The sequence below is a fragment of the Pteronotus mesoamericanus genome, unplaced genomic scaffold, assembly GCF_021234165.1.
Source record: "Pteronotus mesoamericanus isolate MK-2021 breed Mesoamerican mustached bat unplaced genomic scaffold, CSHL_Meso_final contig_169, whole genome shotgun sequence".
Classification (NCBI taxonomy): Eukaryota; Metazoa; Chordata; class Mammalia; order Chiroptera; family Mormoopidae; genus Pteronotus; species Pteronotus mesoamericanus.
Window position 1 is genome coordinate 6,815,011 of NW_026555068.1, and position 23,803 is coordinate 6,838,813.

Consider the following 23,803-nt stretch of genomic DNA (forward strand, 5'->3'; position numbering starts at 1 on the left):
CAGAATACTTGCATGGGATAAATGTCATATGGCAACACTCATAGCAAAGCTCTTCTACAGAATGGAAATAGCTATAAAAATTTCAGATTATCTCCAAAGAAAAGAATTACCATGGTTCTTTTGGTCCTAGACATTTTTGCAGGCCTCTATCACATCTTTGCTTAAATAACAGTAATTACTTCATTAAGATGCCTATCTAAAATTACTTTTTTAGTCTGGAATAACCTGCCTATTCCTACACAATACATATATCAGAAGTTGGCAGATCTCTACCACTCTGGCCCCATTTAATTCTTAAAGAGTCTTCTGTCCTCCTGCTTACCTTACCCACCGTAAGGAGTACAACAGAAGCTAAACACATCAGAAGTCTGCTCAAAATCAACAACTCTAGCTTCAAAGAAATAAATCCAGCATTTTTAAAAATCTTTACCTGAGGATATATTTTATTGATTTTAGAGAGAGGGGAAGGTCGGGGGTAGAAATATTGATGTTACCTCCCATTCACAACCCGACCAGGAATCAAACCCATAACTTAGGTATGTGCCCTCACCAGGAATCAAACTCAGGTGACTCCAACGTACTGAGCCACCTGGTTAGGGCATAAATCCATCATTTTTGTCAAACACCCAGTGAGTGTATGAGATTGGCTGATTGCTCCGGGTATCACCAGACAAGATGCGGGGTTGGGGGGTGGAGGGGGTAGGATAAGCTTAGGTATTCAAATTCCCAGCTTAATCACTGCACAAATAACCTGCAAGCTCCGTGTGACCTGAACAAGACCCTCATCTCCTGTAGTGACAGAGCTGAGATTACAAAACTCAAACCCAGAATCTTGTTCTCCAACTGGCGTCATGACAATCCAGGATGAACTCGCAGCCTCACAGGACTGCCTATCATTCAGTTGAGGGCAGTAACTGTGAATGAATGAGATCCTGAAAGTTGGAATGGAAATGTGAGCAAAGGTCCTGATGAAGCTGGGGACACTGAGCCCCTAAATTCTGAAGAGTCGTCCTTGTCAGGGAAGCAGCCTTTCCACCCCCATCTAAAGGGATTGAGTGCAGAAGGAAATTATAGGGGCTTCCCTGAGGAAGTCACCATGTGAGATGAGCGTGAGCGGCCTCAGGACTCACCCCCCCCACCCCGCTTTGCTTCTAGACCTCTAATCAGACTCAAGTCTCAGCAGACCCCTAAAGGTGACATACTAAATGTGACCCAGAAGAAGGTATGCTATACACCAATCAAATTACTTGGATTTTCAAATTTATACACATAGAAATATGGAGAACATGTGAGAGAATGAATATTAAAGCTGTGGGATAACAGTTAAAAAAAACAAAGTTAAATCAGGTCAAATTTATTGACATGGGCAGAGAATCTGCATTGAACGTTGCAGCAAGGGGAGTTAATGGCTGCAACAGTTTGTGAGGCTGGTTGGCTGAAACATGAACCAAAAGGCAGCCCACAGCGAGCGAGCTGGAAATGCTGGACTTGCCTTGGTTTAATATAAAAAAGAGATCCATGAACCTACAGAGCTTGCAATGCTACAGTAGATTTTCCATTCAAAACCTACTCGTTCTGACAGGGTGCAGAAGATACACCTTTCCCCTTTCACATGATGAGAAAAAATTGTGAGGGAAGCCCCAGCACTCCTGCATAGCTCTGTGGTCTCTCTTCTCTGCAGGCCACTTTACACTGGGAAATACAGTCACTGATTTGGGAGGCCTAAGTGCAATGGAAGTGCTTGGACATCCAGGGGCAGCGCCCAGTGTGAAGGCATTCAACTGCAAAGGCAAGGTGGACGTGTTTACCATAATAGAGGGCAAAGTCAAAGTCTGACTTGCACAGACCTACGGCATTGGTTAATCATGATGTTCTATAAAGTGAAAAAACAGGAAGCCTACTAGTAAATTCTTACCAGATCTGCAGAAGCAGAAAAGTTCTAGGTCAAGTGAGCAGAAGTCTAAGCTGAATCAAAAGAACTGAGTCACCACGAGTCCTCAACAATTCCCAGACTTGAGTCATATTACAGATCCAGAACCCCGTAAATGAAAGACAGCACACTGCCAAAAATTTCTACTGTCAATCTTCCTCCCATTCTACCCCAACAAGACTTATGGCCTTTTACCACGATAACTGTATTTTGTGGGAAAATAATCACACCATTCAGGCACGACTTAGACACTGGCTCTGACCTGACACTAATTCCAGGAACCTCACACATCATTAGCCTGCCCGTCAGAGCAGAGTAGGGACGACTGGAAGGAGGTGATCAGTGCAGTGTTACCTCAGGTCTGTCTCGCCCTTGGCCCAGTGGTCTCCAAACCCATCCCTCGGTTATTTCCCCAGTTCCAGAATGGATCATTGGAATAGACATAATAGCAGCTAGCAGAATCCCCACATTGGTCCCCTGACCTGTGGAGTGAGGGCTTTTATGATGGGAAAGGCCAAGTGGAAGCCACTGGAACTGTCTGTATGGAGGAAAAGAGTAAATCAGAGAGAATACCACAGTCCTGGCACGACTGCAGAGATGATCACCACCATCAAGGGCAGGAAAGAGGCGGGCGTGGTGATTCCCACCGCATTCCCATTCAGCTCACCTGCTGGGCCTGTGCAAAAGCCAAGTGGATCTTGCAAAATGACAGTGGATTATCATAAGCTTTGCCAGTGGTGCTTGTAATGATACCTTTTGTGGCAATTTTGGTTTCATTGTTCGAGCAAATTAACATATCTCCTGGTACCTGGTATGCAACTATTGAATTGACAACTGCTTTTTTCTCCATACCAGGCAATAAGGACCACCAGAAGCAGTTTGCTTTCAGCTAGAAAGCGAGAGATACACCTTCACTGTCCTCTCTCAGGGGGATAGCAACTGTCCAGCCCTGAATTATCGTTTAATTTGCAGGGATTTTAATCACCTTTCCCTTCTACAAGATTTCACAAGATACCTCTTCCTGAGCAAAACACGTACATTATTTGTTACCCCATGTGAACGTTCACCATAAAGTGAGCTCAGCAGGGGAGAATTTTAACAATCCAGTGGCTACGATAATTACCCTACCCATTCTGAGGATACCAGGCAATCTGCTTCTGCAGGCATCCCTGTCTTCCCTCAGTGGGGCCATGAGCAATGGGTCACAGTGGTGGACGCTATGCATAGGCTCAGCAGCATGGACTTGCACTCACTGAAGCCAGGCCAGCTATGGCCACTGCTGAGTATCCAATATGCCAGCAGCAGAGACCAACACTGAGTCGTCCATATGGCACTATCCCTCTGGTCATCCGCCAGCTACCTGGTGGTAGTTTTATTAAATTGGCCCTTTTCCATCAAGGCGGGAGGTTTTCTTCTTACTGGAATAAAAACTTACTCTGGACAAGAACTGCTCCCCATGCATGCAACATTTTTGCCAAAACTACTCTCCATGACTGATAAAATGCCTTATCTGCCATCATGGTATTGCACACAGATTTGCTTCACAACAAAGAACTTACTTCACAGCAAATTAAATGTGACAAGGAGCTCTTGTTCATGGAGTTCACCGGTCTTACCACATTCTCCACCATCTCGATGTGGCTGGTTTGATGGGATGGTGGCACAGCCTTTTGAAGACTCAGTTATAGTGCCATCTGGGTGGCAACAAGTTGCAGGAAGGGGCAAGGTTCTCCAGAAGGTTGTATATGCTCTGAATCAGCATCCAGTATATGGTTGTTTATCCCATAATCAGGATTCATGGGTCCAGAAATCAAGGGGTGGAAGTAAGAGTGGGACCACTTACAATTTTTCCTATTGACCCATTAGCAAAATTTCTGCTTCCGGTTCCCATGACCTTATGCTCTGCTAGCCTAGAAGTCTTAGTTCCAAAGGGAAGAATGCCTCCAACAAGAGCCCCAAAAGTGATTCCACTGAACTGGAAGTTAAGTTTGCTAGCCAGCCACTTCAGAATCTTCATACTTCTAAATGAACAGGCAAAGAAGGGAGTCACTGGCTGGGGTGACAAATCCTGACTACCAAGGGGAAACTGGACTACTACTCCACAATCGGGGAAAGGGAGAGTACAGCAGATATAGGAGATCCCTTGGGGTGTTTTTCAGTATTGCCATGCTGTATCACTAAGGGTCAAGAGAAAACTACAACGACCCAATCCAGGTAGTACTACTAATGGCCACAGCCTTCAGTAATGAAGGCCTGGGTCACCCCACCAGGTAAAGACCAGGAGCAGCTGGGATATATAGACTGGTAATAAAGAAAGCTGTTAAAAATGCCAGCTGTGACTACATGACCAGTTACCGAAGTGAGGACATTAATTGTCATGAATATTCTTTTTTGTTATAATAAATGTATTTGTTAATCTATATAAAATCTCCTTGTTTTTATTTCCTCTTATTCCCTTCTCACATAACATAAGATGCATTGACTTTATGAGATAGTATAAGTATTGTTAATGTGACATTCTATTGTATAAGTTAGGGGTTATCAAGGAGAAGAATAAACATCACTCAAGGACTTGACTTCTTCCTCTGAGGAGAAGGGTTTAGTGCATTTCCAGTTGCACACAGGATAGCTGTATAATCTTAAGCGGAATTATAACCTTGTTATTTTCTTCTTTTGGAGATTACATATGATATAAGGGAATGCACATAGGTGCCAGGTTGACAAGGGATGAACTCGTGACCATTAATTTTATGTGTCTCCTTGACTGAACCACAGCGTGCCCAGATATTGGATCAAACATTGTTCTGTAATAGTGTCTTTGGATGAGATTAATACTTAAATTGGTATATCAAGTAAAGTAGATCCTCCTCCCCAGTGTGTGTGGGCCTCATCTAATCAGCTGAAAGCCTACATGGAACAAAAAAGATAACTTTCCCTCAGTAAGAGGGAATTCTTCCTGAGGACCTCTTTCCCTACCTTCAAGCCCTGAACTGAGTCATCCAGTCTTCCTGGGTGCCAGGCCTGCCAGCCTTTGTACTAGAACTATGCCATTGGCTCTTCTGCCTCTACAGCTTGCTGACTCACCCAGCAGATCTCAGATCTACCAGTCTCCATGACAACAAACGGTGTGTGTGTGTGTGTGTGTGTGTGTGTGTGTCCGTCCGTCCGTCCGTCCCTGTCCATCCGTCCTCCCGCTGGCTCTGTTTCTCTGAATACATAGAACAATCAATCAACACTCAGGAGAATCAGACCCCACTAAGGAGGGTCTCTAAGTCAGATTTCTTCAGACAAGCTGAAATTAGCAGAATACTGATGCTTCTAATCACCTCAAGGTAAGATGAAGACACTGGTGAACAATCTGCAGTTCAATTACCAGTAAGAGAGCAAAAAACTAAGCAAGCCCAGAGAGAGAGACAGAGACAGAGAGACGAGAGACAGGGAAAGAATAAATACTAACTTCAAAGAAAATAAAAGGCAAGAAAGTAACTGCAGCTTACCACATAGCTCAGCTGTGAAGACCATTAATGACTATTACACAGTACTCAGCTACTGTTTGTATACTTTTTTCACAAAGCCAAGCAATTCTCTGACAATTCTGCTCAATTCTGATACTACAGATGAAAAGGCTCAGTCGTGTATCAAGGCTGTCCTCCCCAGTGCTCCGCCCCCAACTTCAGGCACCAATTGCAAGACCATACTGTTACCTGTGTTTCTGACCAACAAGTTCTAGATCGGAGGTTCCCACAACACCTTCCTCAGTTTCATTTGCTAGAGTGGCTCAAAGAACTCAGATAATCTTTTCACTTACTAGATTACTAGGTTGTTATAAAAGGATGTAACTCAGGAACAGCCAGATGGAAGAGATGCAAAAGACAAGGTATGGGGAAAGGGCAGAGCTTCCATGCCTGCCACAAAGGTGACATTCAACCTGCATATCCTTATGTTCACCAAGCCGGAAGCTCTCCAAACCTATCATATGGGGTTTTTATGAAAGCTTCAGGACACACATTAAATCACGGGCCATTTGTGTTTAACTCAATCTCCAGTCTCTCTCCTCTCCCAACCCTCTAATCACATGGTTTGTTCCCTAGGCAACCAACCCCTTTAGATTAGATAGGTACCTTCTATAAGTCACCTCTATGACATAAATAAAAGTCACTTTTATGGCTTCAATCACTTAGAAAATTCCAAGAGTATTAGAAGCTCCCTGCCAGAAAATACATGAAGACCAAACATGTATTTCTTATTATAAATCAAAATACCACAACAATCATCACTGCTCTAACTAAAGTTATAATTAATCTGTATTAAAAGAATGAGGAATGAAAAACTAGCATAAAGGGTTGAAAGAAGAAACTGAGTTCTAATCTTCCATGATGAGAAATTAATATTTAATGAATGCCTAGCATGGAAAAAAAATCAAAAAGTAGCATTATGAAGAGATCATCTAGAGACCTGAATGGAGCAGGTAAAAAATATAATCAGCTAGATATGATATAAGTGGTTGCCTCAAGGGATAGAGATGTTACATACAAATCTACTTTATTTTTTCATAAAACCTTGTAAATAATTTGGGCCTTTACGTATAAATATAAATTAAATAAAAATGAAAACATTAAAAAGAGAATCAGAAAAAAATTTAACACATCCTAAATACCAATCAGTAAGAGAGCAGATTATATTTATATAATAGAATACTCTAATGCACAATGATCTAAATGTATCAATAAAATGGATTTATTAAAACTAAAATATGATAGTATATATGTGTGTGTACATCCATATATACTCTTGCATATATTGTTTGTATGCATAGAATAGAGGGGTGGTAAAGACAGAGTAAAAACAAAAGTCACCAACTGAATTTGGGCACATCAAATTCATGACCGTGATCACCTATAAAGAAGGAAGGAGGGAGAAATGATAGGAGAGAGGAAACAAAAAATATTCAATTTAGCAACAATTTCTTATTACTACTTTTAACAAAAACTAAAGAAAAAATAAATAAAATCAAAACGATCAATTATAAATAAAATATCTTACTTGAGCCAAAGATGACTTGACACTGAGCATCATAATATTGGCACATGCCATTGTAACAATAGGCTTTGTTATTCTGGCAAGGATATCCATTCTGAATAAAAACATCTGGCTGACAGAACTGAGAAGTACCATTGCAATATTCTGGAACATCACATTCATTGGATTTTCCTCGACATAAAGTACCTCCAGGAAGAAACTAGGGTAATAAGATTCAAATGAAATAGGAATATCAGGACAATTCCCACAAATTAATCAAATTAGAAAACACAGTATTTCTATCTATAAAAGTTCTAACAGCAACAAAAGATTAAAAACCCAACAGAACAATGAACAGAGGCCAATAATAGGCAATTCAGAGAATTTATCAAATTCAGAAAATAAAAAACAGAACCTCATTGGTATTCAAAAGAAATGCAAATTAAACAAATATATAAAAGCACATTAAACTAACCTATAAAACTAGGCAGAACTATAGCACTTGCTAATAACTAATGTTAACATGAGGAAATAAGCATGATTACACCAGTGGGTATAGAATGGCACATCTGTGGAAAGCATGTAAAATGCGTGTCAAAAATTACTAATATGCATACTCTGCCCCAACAATTCTAGTTATAAAAAAACTGTAAGCAATCTAAATGCCCATCATTAATTGACTAAGAAATTACGGGATAGCCATATAAGGAAGTACTAACTACACAACCACGTAGAATTACATAAATGGGACAAAGTCCACTTTATCTTATTAAAAATACAAATAGGAAAAATATTTGTATCTGTGTTTACCCACTTAACCTCTCTCCACAAACACACTCTCACAAACACTTTTATAGAGGAAAAAGTAACTAAATTAATAACATTCTGTCAACAATGCCTACCTGAAGAGGGTTAAAATGATAGTCTTTCACTGTCTGCTTTCTATACTTCAGTACTGTTGAATTTTTAAAAAACACAGATTATTCTTAAAATGAGAAAAAAATGTTTCTACTTAGGAAATCTCATTAGACTATTTGTCATAAAAGAATGTAATGCAAAACTGCACATAAGTGGTATAAAATTTCTCATGTAATCATGTAATATACCTAGTGCTCTCTTAGAGATCAGAGAAAACTAATTCTGATGTATACATATTTTTCCTTTTTCTATTTTTTCCAAAATATGAAGGCATTTCTTACCCGACAGTCTTTGCAACAGTCGCCATACGCACAGTCAGCAGATGATTTAAGCTTACAAGTACTTCCTTCACAACAAGGGTCCAATTCACATTCCTGGAAAGACAAAATGACTGTCAATAAAGAAACGAGGTATTGTCATCAATATTCATTAATAAAATTCTTATCTTAGACCTAAAATCTACTTCTTTCTAACCTGGCTATAGCAGTTAATTTCTGTAAACACTCACTATCACTCTGGATTTGTCAGTGACCCTTCAGCTACAACTATTTAGGTCTCAATATATCAAGGGACTGAAATCATAGAGAATATGTGTCTTAGTCTCCTCGTACTGCCAGAACAAGATGATATAGCTTAAGCAAAAGAAATTCATGATGTCACAGCTCTGGAGGCTAGAAATGTAGGATCAAATTTCCAACCAGTTCAGTTTCCGGTGAGGATTCTCTTCGGGACTTGCGGACAGCTGCCTTCTTACTGTGCTCTTAAAAGGCTTCAGTGTGTGTGTTCAGAGAGAGTGGACAAGTGAGCTTTCTAGAATCTCTTATAAGGACATCAGTCCTATCAGATCAGGGCCCTGGCCCTAAGACTTCATTTAACCTTAATTACTTCCCTGGAGTTCCCATATGAATATATAGCCACACTGGTATTTAGGGCTTCAACACATGAATGTGTGGGCAACACATGAGTCCATAACAGTATAATTGATGATCGCAAGACATTAAGCATCCACGAATGCATTCCTCTTCATGCTCAGGGTCTGACTTCTCTGTTGAGTGTGTCTTCACCCTTTGTGGATATTTTTCATCCTTCTTGGCTTCTCCCACCCCACTTTGGGCCACCATGGCTCCCCACCCCCACAACCTCCTACCACATACACACACCTACTCTCCTATGTTCCAGCTAATGTCCTCGGGTCTGAATTGGTTGGGAAAGGAAGGAAAAGCAGGAAAGGGAGAAAAGAAGATAAGGGAAACGACGAGAAGAGGAGGAAAGGAAGGAAAAATAGCTTTCTTATTTCTTATTAAAATAAGACGTCACCTTTGGGGAAACTGGATTTATAATTACTTCATAATAAAAATTTTAAAATAAATGAACTATAACCTATACTTTGCACCATACAAAAATATTAAGTCAAATGGATCATAGACCTAAGTGTAAAAGTTAAAACTATAAAGCTCCTAGGAGAAAACATTTGCAACCTTTGATTAGGCAAAGATTTCTTAAATATGACACCAACAAATGCACAAATTAATATGGGCTTCATCAAAATATAAAACTTCTCTTCAAAAGATACTATTAAGGTAATTAAAAGACAAGCTATAGACTGGGAAAATATATTTGCAAATCTTATATCTGATAAAGGACTTTTATCCAGAATGTAAGTACTGTCCAAATTCAATTATAAGAAAACCACCCAATTTTTTAAATGGGAAACAGTTTAACTGGCATGTCATCAGAAAAGACTTACCGGTTGACAAATAAGCAAATGAAAACCTGCTCAAAATCACTAGTCATTAGGGAGATGCAAAGTAAAACCTCAATGAGGCCCCACTTCACATCTAACAGCACAGCTAACACTGAAAAGACTGACCATATGAAGTTGTGGAAAGGATGTGAATGAACCAAAACTCATACACAGAGAGTGGAGATGCAAAAATGGTATAATCACTTTGGAAAACAGTTTGAAAGTTCCATATGACACAGTCGTTTCACTTAAGGTGTTTACCCAAGAGAAATGAAAACTTAAGTTCATATAGAAACTTGTAGGTAAATGTTCAAACCACATTATATGTAATAGCAAAAAAACTGCAAATAGCCCAAATACACATTAAGAGATGATTAACAAACTGAGGTGTATCCATACTACTCAATGATAAACAGCAATAAAAATGAATGAACTACTGACACAGTAGCAATATGAATGAAGCTCAAAATAATTATGCTTAGGAAATGAAGCTAGACAAAAGTTATTCTCTTTACCTGAAACTCTAGGAAATGCACACTAACTAATCCTGACCAGTGTGGCTCAGTTGGTTGGGCGTTATCCCCCAAAGGGAAAGGTCGCTCGCTCAATCTGCAGTCAGGGCACATGCCTGGGTTGCGGGCCAGGTCCCCTATTGGGGTGTGTGTGAGGGGCAACAGATCAATGTTTCTCTCACACATTGATATTTCTCTCCCTCTCTTTCTTCCTCCTTTCCCCTCTAAGAATAAATAAAATCTGAAAAAAAATAGCTTTATATTTTCTAAAAAAAGAACAACCCAACATAAAAACTGATGAGGGACATAAAAACAATAATTCATAGAAGAAAATTATGTGGTCTATAAGTATATAAAAAATGTATAAAGACTAAATGAAACTTAAGCAAACATAATCAATCAGGAGGGTATATGGGGGGAGATAGGGCTTATGGAAGTTGTCACACTCTATATAATCCTGAGAACACTACAGGAAGGACTCCCTGTGTGTAGTAAAGCTCTATGGTTCTACATCCCTTGTCCCTTCTATAAATACCCTGCATCATGGCAGGCAGACCAGAGTGCGCACGCGGCTCACCATGTCTGCATGTGCTGGGTTACAACCCTTCCTTTTTCCCAAATAAATCCTTTTTCGTGATGAAACACCTATTTGATATTATTTTTCAGTCAATAAAAGATATAAAATAAAATAATATTTTCCTATCTTCACCCCCTGAAATTAAGAAAACACTCATTATCCTGTGCTGGCAACACTATGGTAAGCACTGAGCACCATGATACACTTTCAGTAGAAGTGCAAACTGACATGGCCTTTTTGTATAAAATTTGGTAGTCTCTAATAATTAAAAATACAATATTTTTCCATTCAGTAATTCTGCCTTTATGTAATCATCTCAGAGAAATACTTGTATATATATGAGGTATGTATAATGATGTACTGTTTGCAACAGAAAAATACTAATTATGGTCACTCAGTGCCCAATAATGACAGCATAGGTAAATAAATCATAGCACGTCCTTGTATTAGAATACTAATTAGCAGATTAAAAGACTGTCTACGTAATACAATGACATGAAAAATCTCCAAGATAAATTAATGGAAAAACAACTCTGCACATAATATATTAAGTCTGATTTCATTTACGTAAAAAAAGCAACACTGAAAGGAAAAGAAATCAACAGAGACAAGAGAAGGGGGAGGGTATAGCAAGGACTCTGGACAAACCAAGGAAGAGCGAGAAAGGGGGGAAAGAGGTGGGGGGAAGGCAGAGACAAATGTATTTAAAAAGTAAATAAATTAATTAAAAAAAATAAAAAATAAAAAATAAACCCTAAAACAAACACAATTCTTTTAAGTGCACATATTGTATATATGAATATAAATGTAAAGAATAAAGTCTGAAAAGAAACATACTGCTTATAAGAATGATTACCGCTGAAGAAAAAATAGAAAATTTATGGGGGAAATAAAGCTATGAAAGGAGAATTTGGTTTGTTCTTACTATTTAAAACTTTTATACCAGAGGGAAAAAAAGAGCTGTGATATTTGAGAGGGAGGGGCTATGTCTTTTTAAGACTAATTTTGTAGTGTAAAAGCTCGAGAAGCAAATAGAGACTATTTCAGTAAGTTTGGTAGTGAACTAAACAGTCAGGAGAAAGCAAAACAAAATATTTAAGGATTAAGAATTGAGAATGCCTGAAAAGAAGGAGGTTTGGTTATCCTAACTGCATCATGTTAATTTAGAAATTATACACCCCTTATGAGGCCTATTTTCCTCACTTGAAAATGAAAATATAAAAAACCATCCATCTGTATGAGTCACTGTGCGGATAATACCATGTGAAGCACTGAGGAGAAGTCCCTGCCATGCAGCACAGTGCGATGAAGGCCCAACACAATTTCATCGTAAAGTACATACTCTTTCTGGAATGTGAAGTCTTCTGGGAAAAGCCAGGCATGGTCACGTAAGGAAGAAAAGAAGAACTTGTGGGAAGGATTGAGAATGTAGTAAAGCTTACACACAAATGAACAAATTTCTTTAAAATCTGGGTAGGGGGCAGGGAGAGTACAGGAGAAAGAAGGGAAAGGGCCAAGTCAAGGAACATGTATAAAGGACCCATGGGCATGGACAAGCCGGTGGGAATTGACAGTGGGGGGGGGGGGGGGGTCGCTGGGGGGAGCAATGGGGGAGAAGTTGGGACAACTGTAATTGAACAATTTTAAAAAATACATTTCTGCAAAAAAAAAAAAAAATTAATGCTAGGCCTAGGAGGAAAGAGCCTGAATAGGCCATTTTAAGAGAAGGATGGCTAAAATCTAGAACAATAATAATGAAGGTGAGCACAGGCTTCTGGCAGTAAGTGTGGGTAACAGGTGTGATAAAACCACAGATCGGGAGGTGACTAGAGGTTAACAAAGGGGAATGTTACATTTCGGTACCAAGAACTTTGTCAATGAAGGACTCTGGAAAATGCATCAGCTCCCATTTATTATTAAAACGAGTTTAACTGAATAAACACTTGTGCAATGGCAGAGCCAGAATGTGAAAGCTTACAAGTACAGAGCCAACTGAAAAACTGATTTGTTCTTAAAGTAAATAAATGACCCAATAACCGTAACAGAAATGGTAGGAGGTAGCAAAAATACGAGAATAAACATGGTGTTTCCCTTGACATCAAAACAGATGACACCATTAGTTATGTCCTGGCAAGGAACAGATGACCAATCCCAGGAAGATATCCCCACAAACAAAATGCCACTAAATTTTACTTTAGCTTCTATGCCGGAGTCGCCCAAAACAAGGTGTTTTATTTTGTGCAAACCCTGAGGTCATTTAACAAAGCAAAAGTCAAAAATTAAACTGACCTTTGGAGTTCCACAGTCACACTCTTCCCCGGGGTCCACCAATTTATTACCACAGGAAGGAGCACTATATGCCTCATCAGGTTTTGGAATATTAAGAAGGCAGTTTCCTCCTTTATTTAAAGTTAATTTCTCAAAGTCCTCTGCACTGCAACTGCTGAAGTTCCTGGAACCTCTATAATAAACACCAAGAAAAAGAGCTTACGTTAAACGATTACTCATTTTGAAAATGTGAGGTCACGCCTTCAACCAACAAGAAATGAAGAATTTATTGTTTTATGTAATCTTTATTGTATTAAGAAATGAATAGTTCAAAAAGCAGAAAATAAGGTAACCAAAATAGAGAACTGATAATTAACATCTATTTGTAATAAATACAGGGCATTATTTCAGTCACTATGTAATAATTACTACTTGGGTTACAACATATTATACTTCCATGAAAATATCTTCCAATCACCCACCTTGCAATACAAAATCATAAATCCCATCATCAGAAGAGACCTTAAAAGTTATCTAATCCTACTTAGAATTAAGTTTGAATTGCCTTCCTTAGTAAAAGGTCTTCAAATATTTGACGCTAGCTATGTGTTTCCCCAATCTTTTTGTCAGTCTGCAGGACAACCTTCATTATGTTCCCCTCACTACCACTTATTAGAATGCAATAGCCATCAAGAAGCAGAACACACAGTGCAGAATTTCAGCTACAGCTTGGGGTTTAAAAGCCTTTTAGGATAAATCTTGAGAACAATCGTTAACGCTTTGAAAGCTAGATGGGCATCTAGCAACTGTCCAACTTGAGCTACCTATGTGAGATTTAAACAACTGCAATTTTGATGTGTTTTACATGTTCAGGGTTTATAATTATTGTTTTACTCAATAACCATGAAATATTTTCAAATAATCCCACTGACTGTTTTACTTTTGAAGACTAGTGGGAAACATACCCATTATACAACAAGAATCTTTGAGAAATCCAAGTCATATTAAAATTTTATGAGGGCAGCCCTGACCAGTGTGGCTCAGTTGGAGGGGTGTCGTTCTACAAACAGAAGGGTGGCTGGTTCCCAGTCAGGCCACATGCCTGCGTTGTGGCTTCCCCTCTCTGTAGAAATAAATAAAATCTTAATTTTTTTTAATCAGGGGAATTTGGTGCCCTGAAAGAATCTCTTTTTCATCAGTTTGAACAATGATGCCAAAACTAGCAGTGGAAATAAAAACTGTTGAATTATAGTTTTTGAGGAAGCATTCCTATCTTCGTTGAGTCTTTGTACATACCAGGAAGCTAGAAACAGATCCCTTCTGTGAAACTTTGTTCCCTGGGTTTACACTCTTTGTCCCCCTTCCCTCTGGTAACCACCACACTGTTTAAACAAGTTGGTCAAAGTAGGAATACTTGCTTTATACAACCTTTTATACAGCTGTGGGATTCAGGAAAGTGCACTTTTGATGGAAATATAGACAAACAAATGATATAGAAGAGCTTAGAAACAGACATATGTATTTTATGGACACTTGATTCAAGACCAAACTGACAATTAAAAGTAACTATGAAAAGAAAGTCTTTTTAATAAGTGGTGCCAGTTCAACCAAATGCTCCTACTAGAAAAAGCTTCACCTCTACCTTACACAATGCACTGGTGGTAATTTGAGGTGGATTAAGGACCTCAAAATGAAAATCAAAAATAGATGAAGATCTGGAAAGAGAGTAGTATGAGTATCTGTGTCACAGTAAAGTTAGGGAACAATTTATCAAGTGAGATACAGAAAGCAATAGTCACAAAGGAATAGATTGATAAATAAACAACTTTTCACTGAAAGTCACCAAAAAAATTATAATACCACTCTACAAATCAATAAAGATAGACAACCCAATTTTTAAAAACTAGGGAGAAACTGAACAGTATCTTTATATACACATTTAAAAAAATCCAATGACTCATAAATATGAATAGGTGATCTAACCTAATCTCATTAGTAACCAGGAAAATGCAAAGTAAAAGCACAATAACATCCCATTATATACTCAACTTATTATTGAAGTTTAGAGTGGATAATATCAATCATTGATGAGGTAGATAGGAGGCACTCATTGTACCCCACAACATATCTCTTCCACCCAATTTGATTTCGGCAGAGTTATGGTGGACAGTTCCCCACAACTCCTACCTCTAAGCTTTTCTCCTCAGGTGAAGCTCAAAAGTTTAAGGGGCTTAAATGCCAGGGCACATCTATCAAACCAAAGACAGATGGAAGCAACGAAAATGAAAATATACTACAGCGACCTATATCAAAATGGACAAACATCACAAACACGGTGTCAACTAAAAAAAGCCTCACCAACAGGAAACATACTTACACAGTAGGTATGTATCTACCTTATACATGGGAGATACATTTCAAGCCCCCCCGCAGGTGTCTGAAACTGTGAATAGTACTGAATCCTAAATATGTTGAATTTTTTCCTATAGGTACATACCTGTGATGAAGTTTAATGTACAAATTAGGCTCAGTAAAAGGTTAACAATAACTGATAATAAAATAGGGCAATTACAGCAACATGCAATAATAAAAGCTTTGTGAATGTGGTCTCTCTTTCTCTCAAAATATTTTATTGTACTGTACTCACCCATTTCTTGTGATGATGTGAGATGATACAATGTCTACATGATGAGGGGAAGTGGGGTAGATATGCTAGACAGAAGGATGATTCACATCCTAGTCGGGACGGAGCAGGACAGTGTGAGATTTCATCACATTACTCAGAACAGTGCAAATTTAAAACATATGAATTGTTTATTTCTAGAATTTTCTATTTAATATTTTCAGACCATGGTTGACTACGGGTGACTGAAACCGCAGAAAGGAAAACCACAGCTAAGGAGGACTACTGCAATTCTGTTTACTAATTCTATTTAAGCTATTCTATAATTAGAGTTCAAAATAGGCAAAAAACTAAAGTAGTTAGGAATACATATCTGGGTGGCAAAATTGCAAAGAAAAGCAAGGAAACTGTTACCATAAAAATCAGGGTAATGGTTGACTTTCGGGAAAAACGCATGACAGGGAAAACCAGAACAGGGGCTTCTGAGGACTGGTAGCGACTGGCCTCAGGTGGTTACACAGTGTTCACTTTATACAAATGTGTTCAGCTATACATTTGTTTAGCCAGCTTTTCTGTGTTTTATTTTTCACAATAAAAATGTTTTAATATATGACAAGTTGAACCCGAACAAGAAGACCCAACAAGAGGTATCCTTGGTGCTTCCCTTCCTGCAGCTAGGCTCAGTGGAATCTAGTAAACTAGAAGGCTACTTAATTGGGACTGAGAAATCCTTTAGGAAAAAAAAAAAAAAGAATCCATTTGCTCAACCTGATGGAGGTTGTCCAGAGACCAGAAAGCCGACATGAGTCAAAGCTTCTATAGGAAGTAATTATCAACAAGCAAATAGAATCAAAGATAGAGGCGAACCTGGGGTGCAGAGCAGACTTTCTTTGATTTAAAAAGAAAAAAAATACGATGATGCAACAGAAAAACACCACCATTTATTTTTTTTATTAAATAAAAATAGTATTTTTGGCTGTTTGCCCTTTGACTGTTTGAATTGTTTCTGACATACCTAACTCTTTAAATCCATAGGTTGTTTTCTCCTTTACAGTTCTTTTTTTTTTTTTTTTTTGGCGGGGGGATGGGAGGCAAGAAGAAAGGTCTGTGCTGAGAAAAATCTTTTATCTATGATTATTTTTTATTAAATCATGTTTTTCTCTATTTCCTTATGTAACTGAATTTTATCTTAATATGTGATATATGATAAAGATCTGTATTTTCTCTAAATCTTCACAAATTGTACCAATCCATTTATTGAATAATCCTGTCTTTAAAAATGTCACTTAGTAATTCTTATTTTCTACGATGAGTCTATTGATATGCTTATTATTTAATATTGTACAACCCCAAAACATCCTAACACCTATTATGAAAAGTCTTCTTACATTTTCTTCACCATTATCACAAAATTCTTCTTCCAAATTGACTTTAAATCTATTTTTGCCAAGTTCCAGAATGAAAGAAGTATATAAATATCTGGAACTTGACAGGAATTGCATTAAATTTAAGGATTAACCTGATGAAGACAGATACATTTCCAATATTCAGTCATCTCATAAAAGAACATTGCCTTTACTAAATTACACAACCTAACTGTCACTATTGTCTTCTGGTGTCTCCTGTAAACAAATCCTACATATTTCCTATTAAGTTGATTCTGGGCTAGCTTGAACTTTGGACAAATAAAAACCATTTTAGTCCTTCATGCTTTTCAAAATGGTTATAGTTGGTTTACCGGGAATCTACTTATTTTATACATTTATTTTATAACTATATTCTAATATTATTGAACTGATTCCCTCACTGTTCAAAACCAGACAATCATATCATCTGAGCTACTCCCCCTTTCAAATATTTATCCCTCAATCTTTTCCTCATTCAATGCATTAGCTGAAGCTCCCAAAACAAGATGAAGTAATAGGACCAGTGAATCTTATGGCCATCCTTCTCCACGGTGCTCTGTGCTTAGGGGAGGCTGACCTACATGGACCGTGCATCCAATCAGACTCAGCCAGGAAGAGGCACTGGCAGACGCAGGAAGTCAGGAGGAGAAGACGGCGGATCAATTCCTCCCGATCCCTCTCCATCAGGTCACCTTGCGTTGGCGGTGTCCCTCTAGTTTAACTCCTACAGGGTCAGTCTCTCCGATAGCTACATTTTTTCTCTCCAAGATCTAGTTACGTTCTTTCCCTCGTGTTCTACATCCCTACAAAATTATATTTTTAAGTTAGCCACAACAAAAAAACAAAAAAAACTTCTTTGCTGCTCTTCTCATGGTGAAAATGGTAGGTCATCTGAAATTTGGTATTGTCTTATATTCATGTTTAAGTTTCAATATATGGTAACTTTTAAGTATAACAGTCACAATACCATTACCTTCAAAATATTTTATAATTACTTTAGACTTCAGGTCTCCTCTTTGACACAAGGTTTACTCAGGAGAGTGTTATAAAATTATCAACTCATTTAGGGGGTTTTGTCATTAATATATAGTCCTACCACTTTGTGGTCAAACAATGAGACCTGCCTATTTCTGCTTTTTGGAAATTATGCAAGTCTTCTTTAGGTAAAAATGGTCAACTGGACACCTGAAATGAATATTTATGCTCTGTTTCTGCATAGAGCCAAAGTTTTATTTATTAAATCACCCATACTAATTATTTATTTAAACGTCTATAATCTTGAAGGCTTATCAGAACTTCAACAGCATAATTTGTGGCCCAATATATGGATTTTAGCAGCATCAGCTCTGACACTGCTTACAAAGCATAACTTAGTCCCTTGGGGTCCAAAACCACCCGCAGAGCAAGCAGCACCTCCTGTACTGATCGTACTGTTTGCTAAACCATACTCTTTGCATCACTGCTAAATAATACCCCCTGTACTGCAATTGTGGGATCATAAAACACACTTTTTGTTCTACAGGCCTAGGCTGAAACAAGGATGTTAACAAATGCTTAATCACACATACCTATTGTTCTCATCGCAAACCCCACTTGCTTGACCTCTGAGTCAGCCAACCATTGAAAGTACAGTTGCCCCCACCAGTCAGAAAACAAACGCTATAAGTTTATGGTTTTGTTTCCCCTAGCAACCCACCTCTTTGATTGTCAGCTCCTTACAAGTGTTGCCCTTATAAACCTTGCCTTATCCCATCCATTTGGAAAACTATCTTTGGTTCATACTATGGGCTATGTTTCCTGGTTTGCAAATCATTATCTAAATAAACTCTTTTAATTTTTCAAAAAGCTTCCTCCAGACTTTTGTTCATATTTTTATATATGTTTTGTTTACATACTGTAATTTGTCAATGATTATGAAAGAGATTTTAAAATTTTCTCTAATTTATGTGACCATTTTCCCTTGAGTTGCTTTTTACATTGTATGTCTTAATAATATAAAAGAAACAACCAAAACAAATGTTCACTAATGACTACATATCTTGTAAATGAAAAGTGATCATTTTTGCCTTACTTTAAGTTTCTTCGCTGCAGGTATATTTCCTGGATATAATTATAACAGTTTGTGATCTATTATTGATATATTTATTATGTTAATATTTTGTCTTCCCCCCCATTAAAATGTAAACTCTGTAAAGGGGAAGTCTTTATCTAATTCACTGAGATATTCTAAGTGCCTAAAACAAAGTCTGGCACATACTGCTCAATAATATTTGATGAGTGGATGAAGTATGGGTCCACTCTTCACCGCTTCATACCATTTTAAGTTCCTCCGTAGAACTGTTTCATGACACTCCTTACTAAGAATGCTCCCTTTTTCATCTTAGTCTCTTGTTTTATCTCACTTTTGATCACTTATTTCTTATTCCCTGAATTTGCATATTCCTCAACTTCACTGCCAGCCAAAGCTAACACTAAATTTATTTCCCTCTCCTACAGAAAATCTTTTACGAGCATGACATTTCTCGTGAATATAATTACATTTTTATTAAGTATCGTTTTTTTCATGAGCACTACTCTAATTCTTCCATTATCAACTTTTCAACCTAGTGTTTGCTTAAAAACAGAAAAATTCTGCAGTAAATGCCGCCTGAGTGCTTCCCCTTTACACCAGGATGTGATTACAATTATACTCTCAGATCTCAAGATAAAGTGCTAAGACAAGTTTTTATTCTTCTTTCAGTGCCCCAGGAAGCTTGAGAGAACTAGAAAAGGGAGTGATTCCTTAAGGCCATGGATAGTCCCCCACAGGAAATCTTCATCTGTGTTGGTTATAGATGAACATCTTTCATATCTAATTTTTTCTCTGGCTTAACTTCTGCACACACGCATTGTGGCTATATCCAGCTCTCTGCTTAGTACGACTGCCTACTAAATTAGGATGGAACTGTGTTGCCTTACAACAACTTTGCATCAAAAAGAAGCCCAACAACTCCGTGGTTCTTGTTCACCATCACGTCCTCAATTTAATTATTTTTGAACCCTGGCGATAGAAGGGGTTCTAAGATCACAGGGTCTGGAACCAGACTTCCTGATTTCAAGTCCCAGTGTCACCACTTCCTTAGATATGTGACCTCAGTTTTCCTCACCCCAAGAGATAACAAAGTACCTACATCTCATTAGGATGTTGAGCATTAAATGATTAATACCTTTTGAGAGTGCTTAGAACAGTGCCTATTACATAAAATGAGTTCAGTAAATGTCAACTTCTTTCTCCTTCTCTCTGTCTTGCCTCCCACCTCTATCTATAAAGTTGGAGATGTTAGTAGAACTATGTCAGGATCTCTTCTACGTACAGTGACAATGCAGTGTTTTCTCAAGGGGTTTGTGGGCAAATGCTTCATATTGTCCTTCAACCTATACTCCAGCCTGCAATAAATCGAGCAGAAACCCTTCCCTAATTTCTAATTTAGATGTAAATTTTCCCATGTTCTTGTATCTTTTGGTCTGTTCACTGGTTTAAAGAAGAGTGTAACCACATACCTGTGCCTACATAAATGTTTCTTCCTGAAAGCCCTGCAGAGTTATTTACTTAATTAAAAAATAGACTTCTCACTGGTGTATCATGTGATTGATTTCAGTGGAGCTGGGAATGAATTTTCCTATTTTTTCAACATAGATATGAGTATATCCCAGAGTTTAAGGAACATTGATTAACAAGACCATATTAAAAAGAAGAAGAAGAAAGAATTCAATTACTCACGATGCTCCTGAATTCATGATGCAGTTCTTGGCTCCACAAACACAGTCTCTCCCATCGTCATGATTCATTCCAAGGTTATGACCCAACTCATGAGCAACAATGGATGCAAATGTTTCTACCGTGATTTGCCCAAACTGTCCAAAAACAAGAAGGTATTAATTAGGTTTCTGAGCAACAAGGATAGCTTTTGTTTCTGAGATTATTTTTTCACAAAAGGAAACTTATCACTACAATGTTAACAGTCTGTGCGATAGGTCAGGCATCCACCATCACTGCTTACACCTTTCAGTCTCGTAAGAAACAGGTGTGACCCAACACACTGATAATGAAGATAGGCCCTTTAAGCAATAAATCAAATATTGTACTTCAGCACCAACAAATTATTCATGGTGGTTTATAGGAAAACAAATTCATGGTTCTAATTTAATTTTCTTACATGGAGTCTGTTTCCTCATCTATAAAAAGTGAGGAGCTAACAAACACATGATAAACATTAGGACACTTAATCCCGTCTCTAGAGAACCATCTGCCACTTCTACACTGTCCCTCACAATATCCGCAATATTGTTTCACAAGGACTAGGGGAAGAAGTGCAGAGTCAGTAACTGCTTGACACTGTCCTCATACAGATGCCCAAAGGTGAACATCAAGAACAAAAATGTACCACATTAATCCCGCCCGCGTGGCTCCTGGAACACACTGTTCCCACAAACGCCATTCCCGCAGTCCCGCCGAAGCCTTTCTTCCTAAGTGAAAAGAAAAGGGAAAAGTTACAAGAAGGGCTTGGGAGGAAAAAGGAACACATTGCTCCCATATCTGTGGATAATCCTAAACTAGATTGGTAGAACCTACAAAAGCTGGGAGAAGACAGCAAAGTTAAATAACATTTTAAAGTCAGAATACAATAAAGCCTTCTCTTTTATTATCAGAAAATAAGATTAATATTACAAATTCATTTTTTAAATGTAGATGCATTTTAGAGAACACCAAACTTTTTCTACCCGCTAATGAAAACCATCCCTGAGATGCATACATTTATTTATTCAAAAATTCTAGTGAAAGACAGGTAACAAACTCAATGATTATATATGCACACAGGAGGCTGCAGGGCAAGGAACACAGGGAAGAAAGGCCTCAGTGGCCTCCTCACTTGTATATCAGGACCCGCTCCCTCGGCCTGGAACTCCCCTCCCCAGTACATACCCAGAACTCATTCCCTCACCTCCTTCAGGTCTTTACTCAAAAGTCATCTCACTGAGACCTTCTTTTGCCATGTTACCTAAAATTTCCACTTTACTCCTCCAATACTTGCCTTTTTCCTCCTTACCATTAATCTTTATTTAACATATTATATATACTTAGTTATCTCATTCATGGCCAGTCACCTCCATCAGAATATGGACTCCATGAGAGCAAGAAGTTTTATCTGCTTTGTTCACTGCTATACCCCAGTGCCTAGGGGTATAATATCATTTATACCCCTAATAAATATCTTTTAAATGAATGAATAAATCCTTCTCTGGGACATCTGAACACTCAGGAGTAAAGGACTCGAGATACTGACATATGGGATTTCCAAGAAAACACTTCTGCCAGATCACCATACAGTGAACTTGGAAGTCCCCAAGTTCCCCTCATGTACTCAGTGCTTCCAGAAGGCTTTTCAGCACCCCATGTTAACCACAAACAGAGAACCAGAGATCATTCTCTGAGATTTGGGAAATGCCTCTAACACAACAGAGGGAGCCCAAAAAGCAGTGAAAAGACAGCTTGATAGGTGCGCCTGGGCCAGACACAGGGAATATGCTTGATGCCTGTTCCTTCTGGCCTTGTGTGAACTAGACGGCATGCTCACTGGCATGAGGATACTTGCAGGTGCAATTTTACAAAAAATTAATAAAAAGGTCATGACCAAACCTTTGTGATTGCAGGGCCATAAAAGTCCATTTTGGTATTTTTCAATGCCTTGCTTTAAACTAACTCACATAACAAAAGAAAACAAAATAAAATTAAGGGCAACTTATCCTCTGAAAAAATCTGAGTTTTAGGTACCATCGACGTTATGTATATAATGTAGAATTTTTTATTTTTTTATTTTTTGCAAAAAGCCAGCCTATCAAGCCAGAAAACTTTTAAGAAGCATTAAATGTTTTAAATATTTTAAATGAACATTTTGCTATAACTTTTTGGAATGTACTTGTATTAAGTGATTTATGTAAGTTTAAGTTTTATGACACCATGAAATTGCTAGACAAAAAGAGAAAATTTTAAAAACATGTATCAGTAACACTTCAAAGAAAGTAGGAAAACTATTATATTCATGAAATAAAAACTTGATTATATAAAAATTTTCAGGGGAACAAAAAACTCTATTAAACATTAAAAATAACATAGCCAGAATTAAAAGCTCAATATAAAGCTTAGAAGATAATTTTAAGAAAATATCCCAAAAAGTAAGACAAAAACACAAAGAAAAAAAAGGAGAAAGATAATAAAATTAGAGGATAAACACAAAATTCAACAGCCAAGTAAAAAGAATCCCAGAAGAAATGAAGAATAAAAATAAAGATGATATCACTTACAAAACAATTTGAGAAAAATTCCTAAAACCACAGGACATCAGTTTCAAGACTGAAATTGCCCACTAAGTACACAGTACATCAGTGATAAGAGACCTACGCCAGAGCTTATCATCAAGAAAATTAAGACAAATGGGCCCCAAGAGCAGATTCTCTAGGTTTCCAAAGAAAAAGAAGAAAAAGGCCATATACACAGGGCCAGGCAGCAGAATGATTTAAGGTTTCTCAATAGTAATAATGTGAGTGAACAAGATAACAAACACATTCATGCTTTCAAAATTCTGAAGGAAAAAGATTTCATGCCTACGATTTTATACCCATCCAAATACTCACAAAGTTACAAAACAAACTAGAAAGCACACCTTTGGGAGACAAAGTTACTTAGGCACCAGGATAATCAAAGGTCAAAATGAGATAATTTTGAAATCTGTTCTGAGACTGTGAAATACATTTTCTGACACACAAGG

The 23,803-nt window shown here is 37.8% G+C and overlaps 1 protein-coding gene across 1 annotated transcript in view; it reads right to left on the reverse strand.

The window, feature by feature from the left end:
- ADAM9 (ADAM metallopeptidase domain 9) overlaps positions 1–23,803 on the reverse strand; it is an 88,446-nt gene that overhangs the window by 34,519 nt on the left and 30,124 nt on the right. The window contains exons 10-14 of the mRNA XM_054565985.1: positions 21,422–21,503; positions 20,758–20,891; positions 12,990–13,161; positions 8,149–8,241; positions 6,974–7,169 (exon numbers count right to left, since the gene is read on the reverse strand). Coding sequence (XP_054421960.1) covers positions 6,974–7,169; positions 8,149–8,241; positions 12,990–13,161; positions 20,758–20,891; positions 21,422–21,503 — 677 coding nt within the window. The remainder of the gene's footprint in view (positions 1–6,973; positions 7,170–8,148; positions 8,242–12,989; positions 13,162–20,757; positions 20,892–21,421; positions 21,504–23,803) is intronic.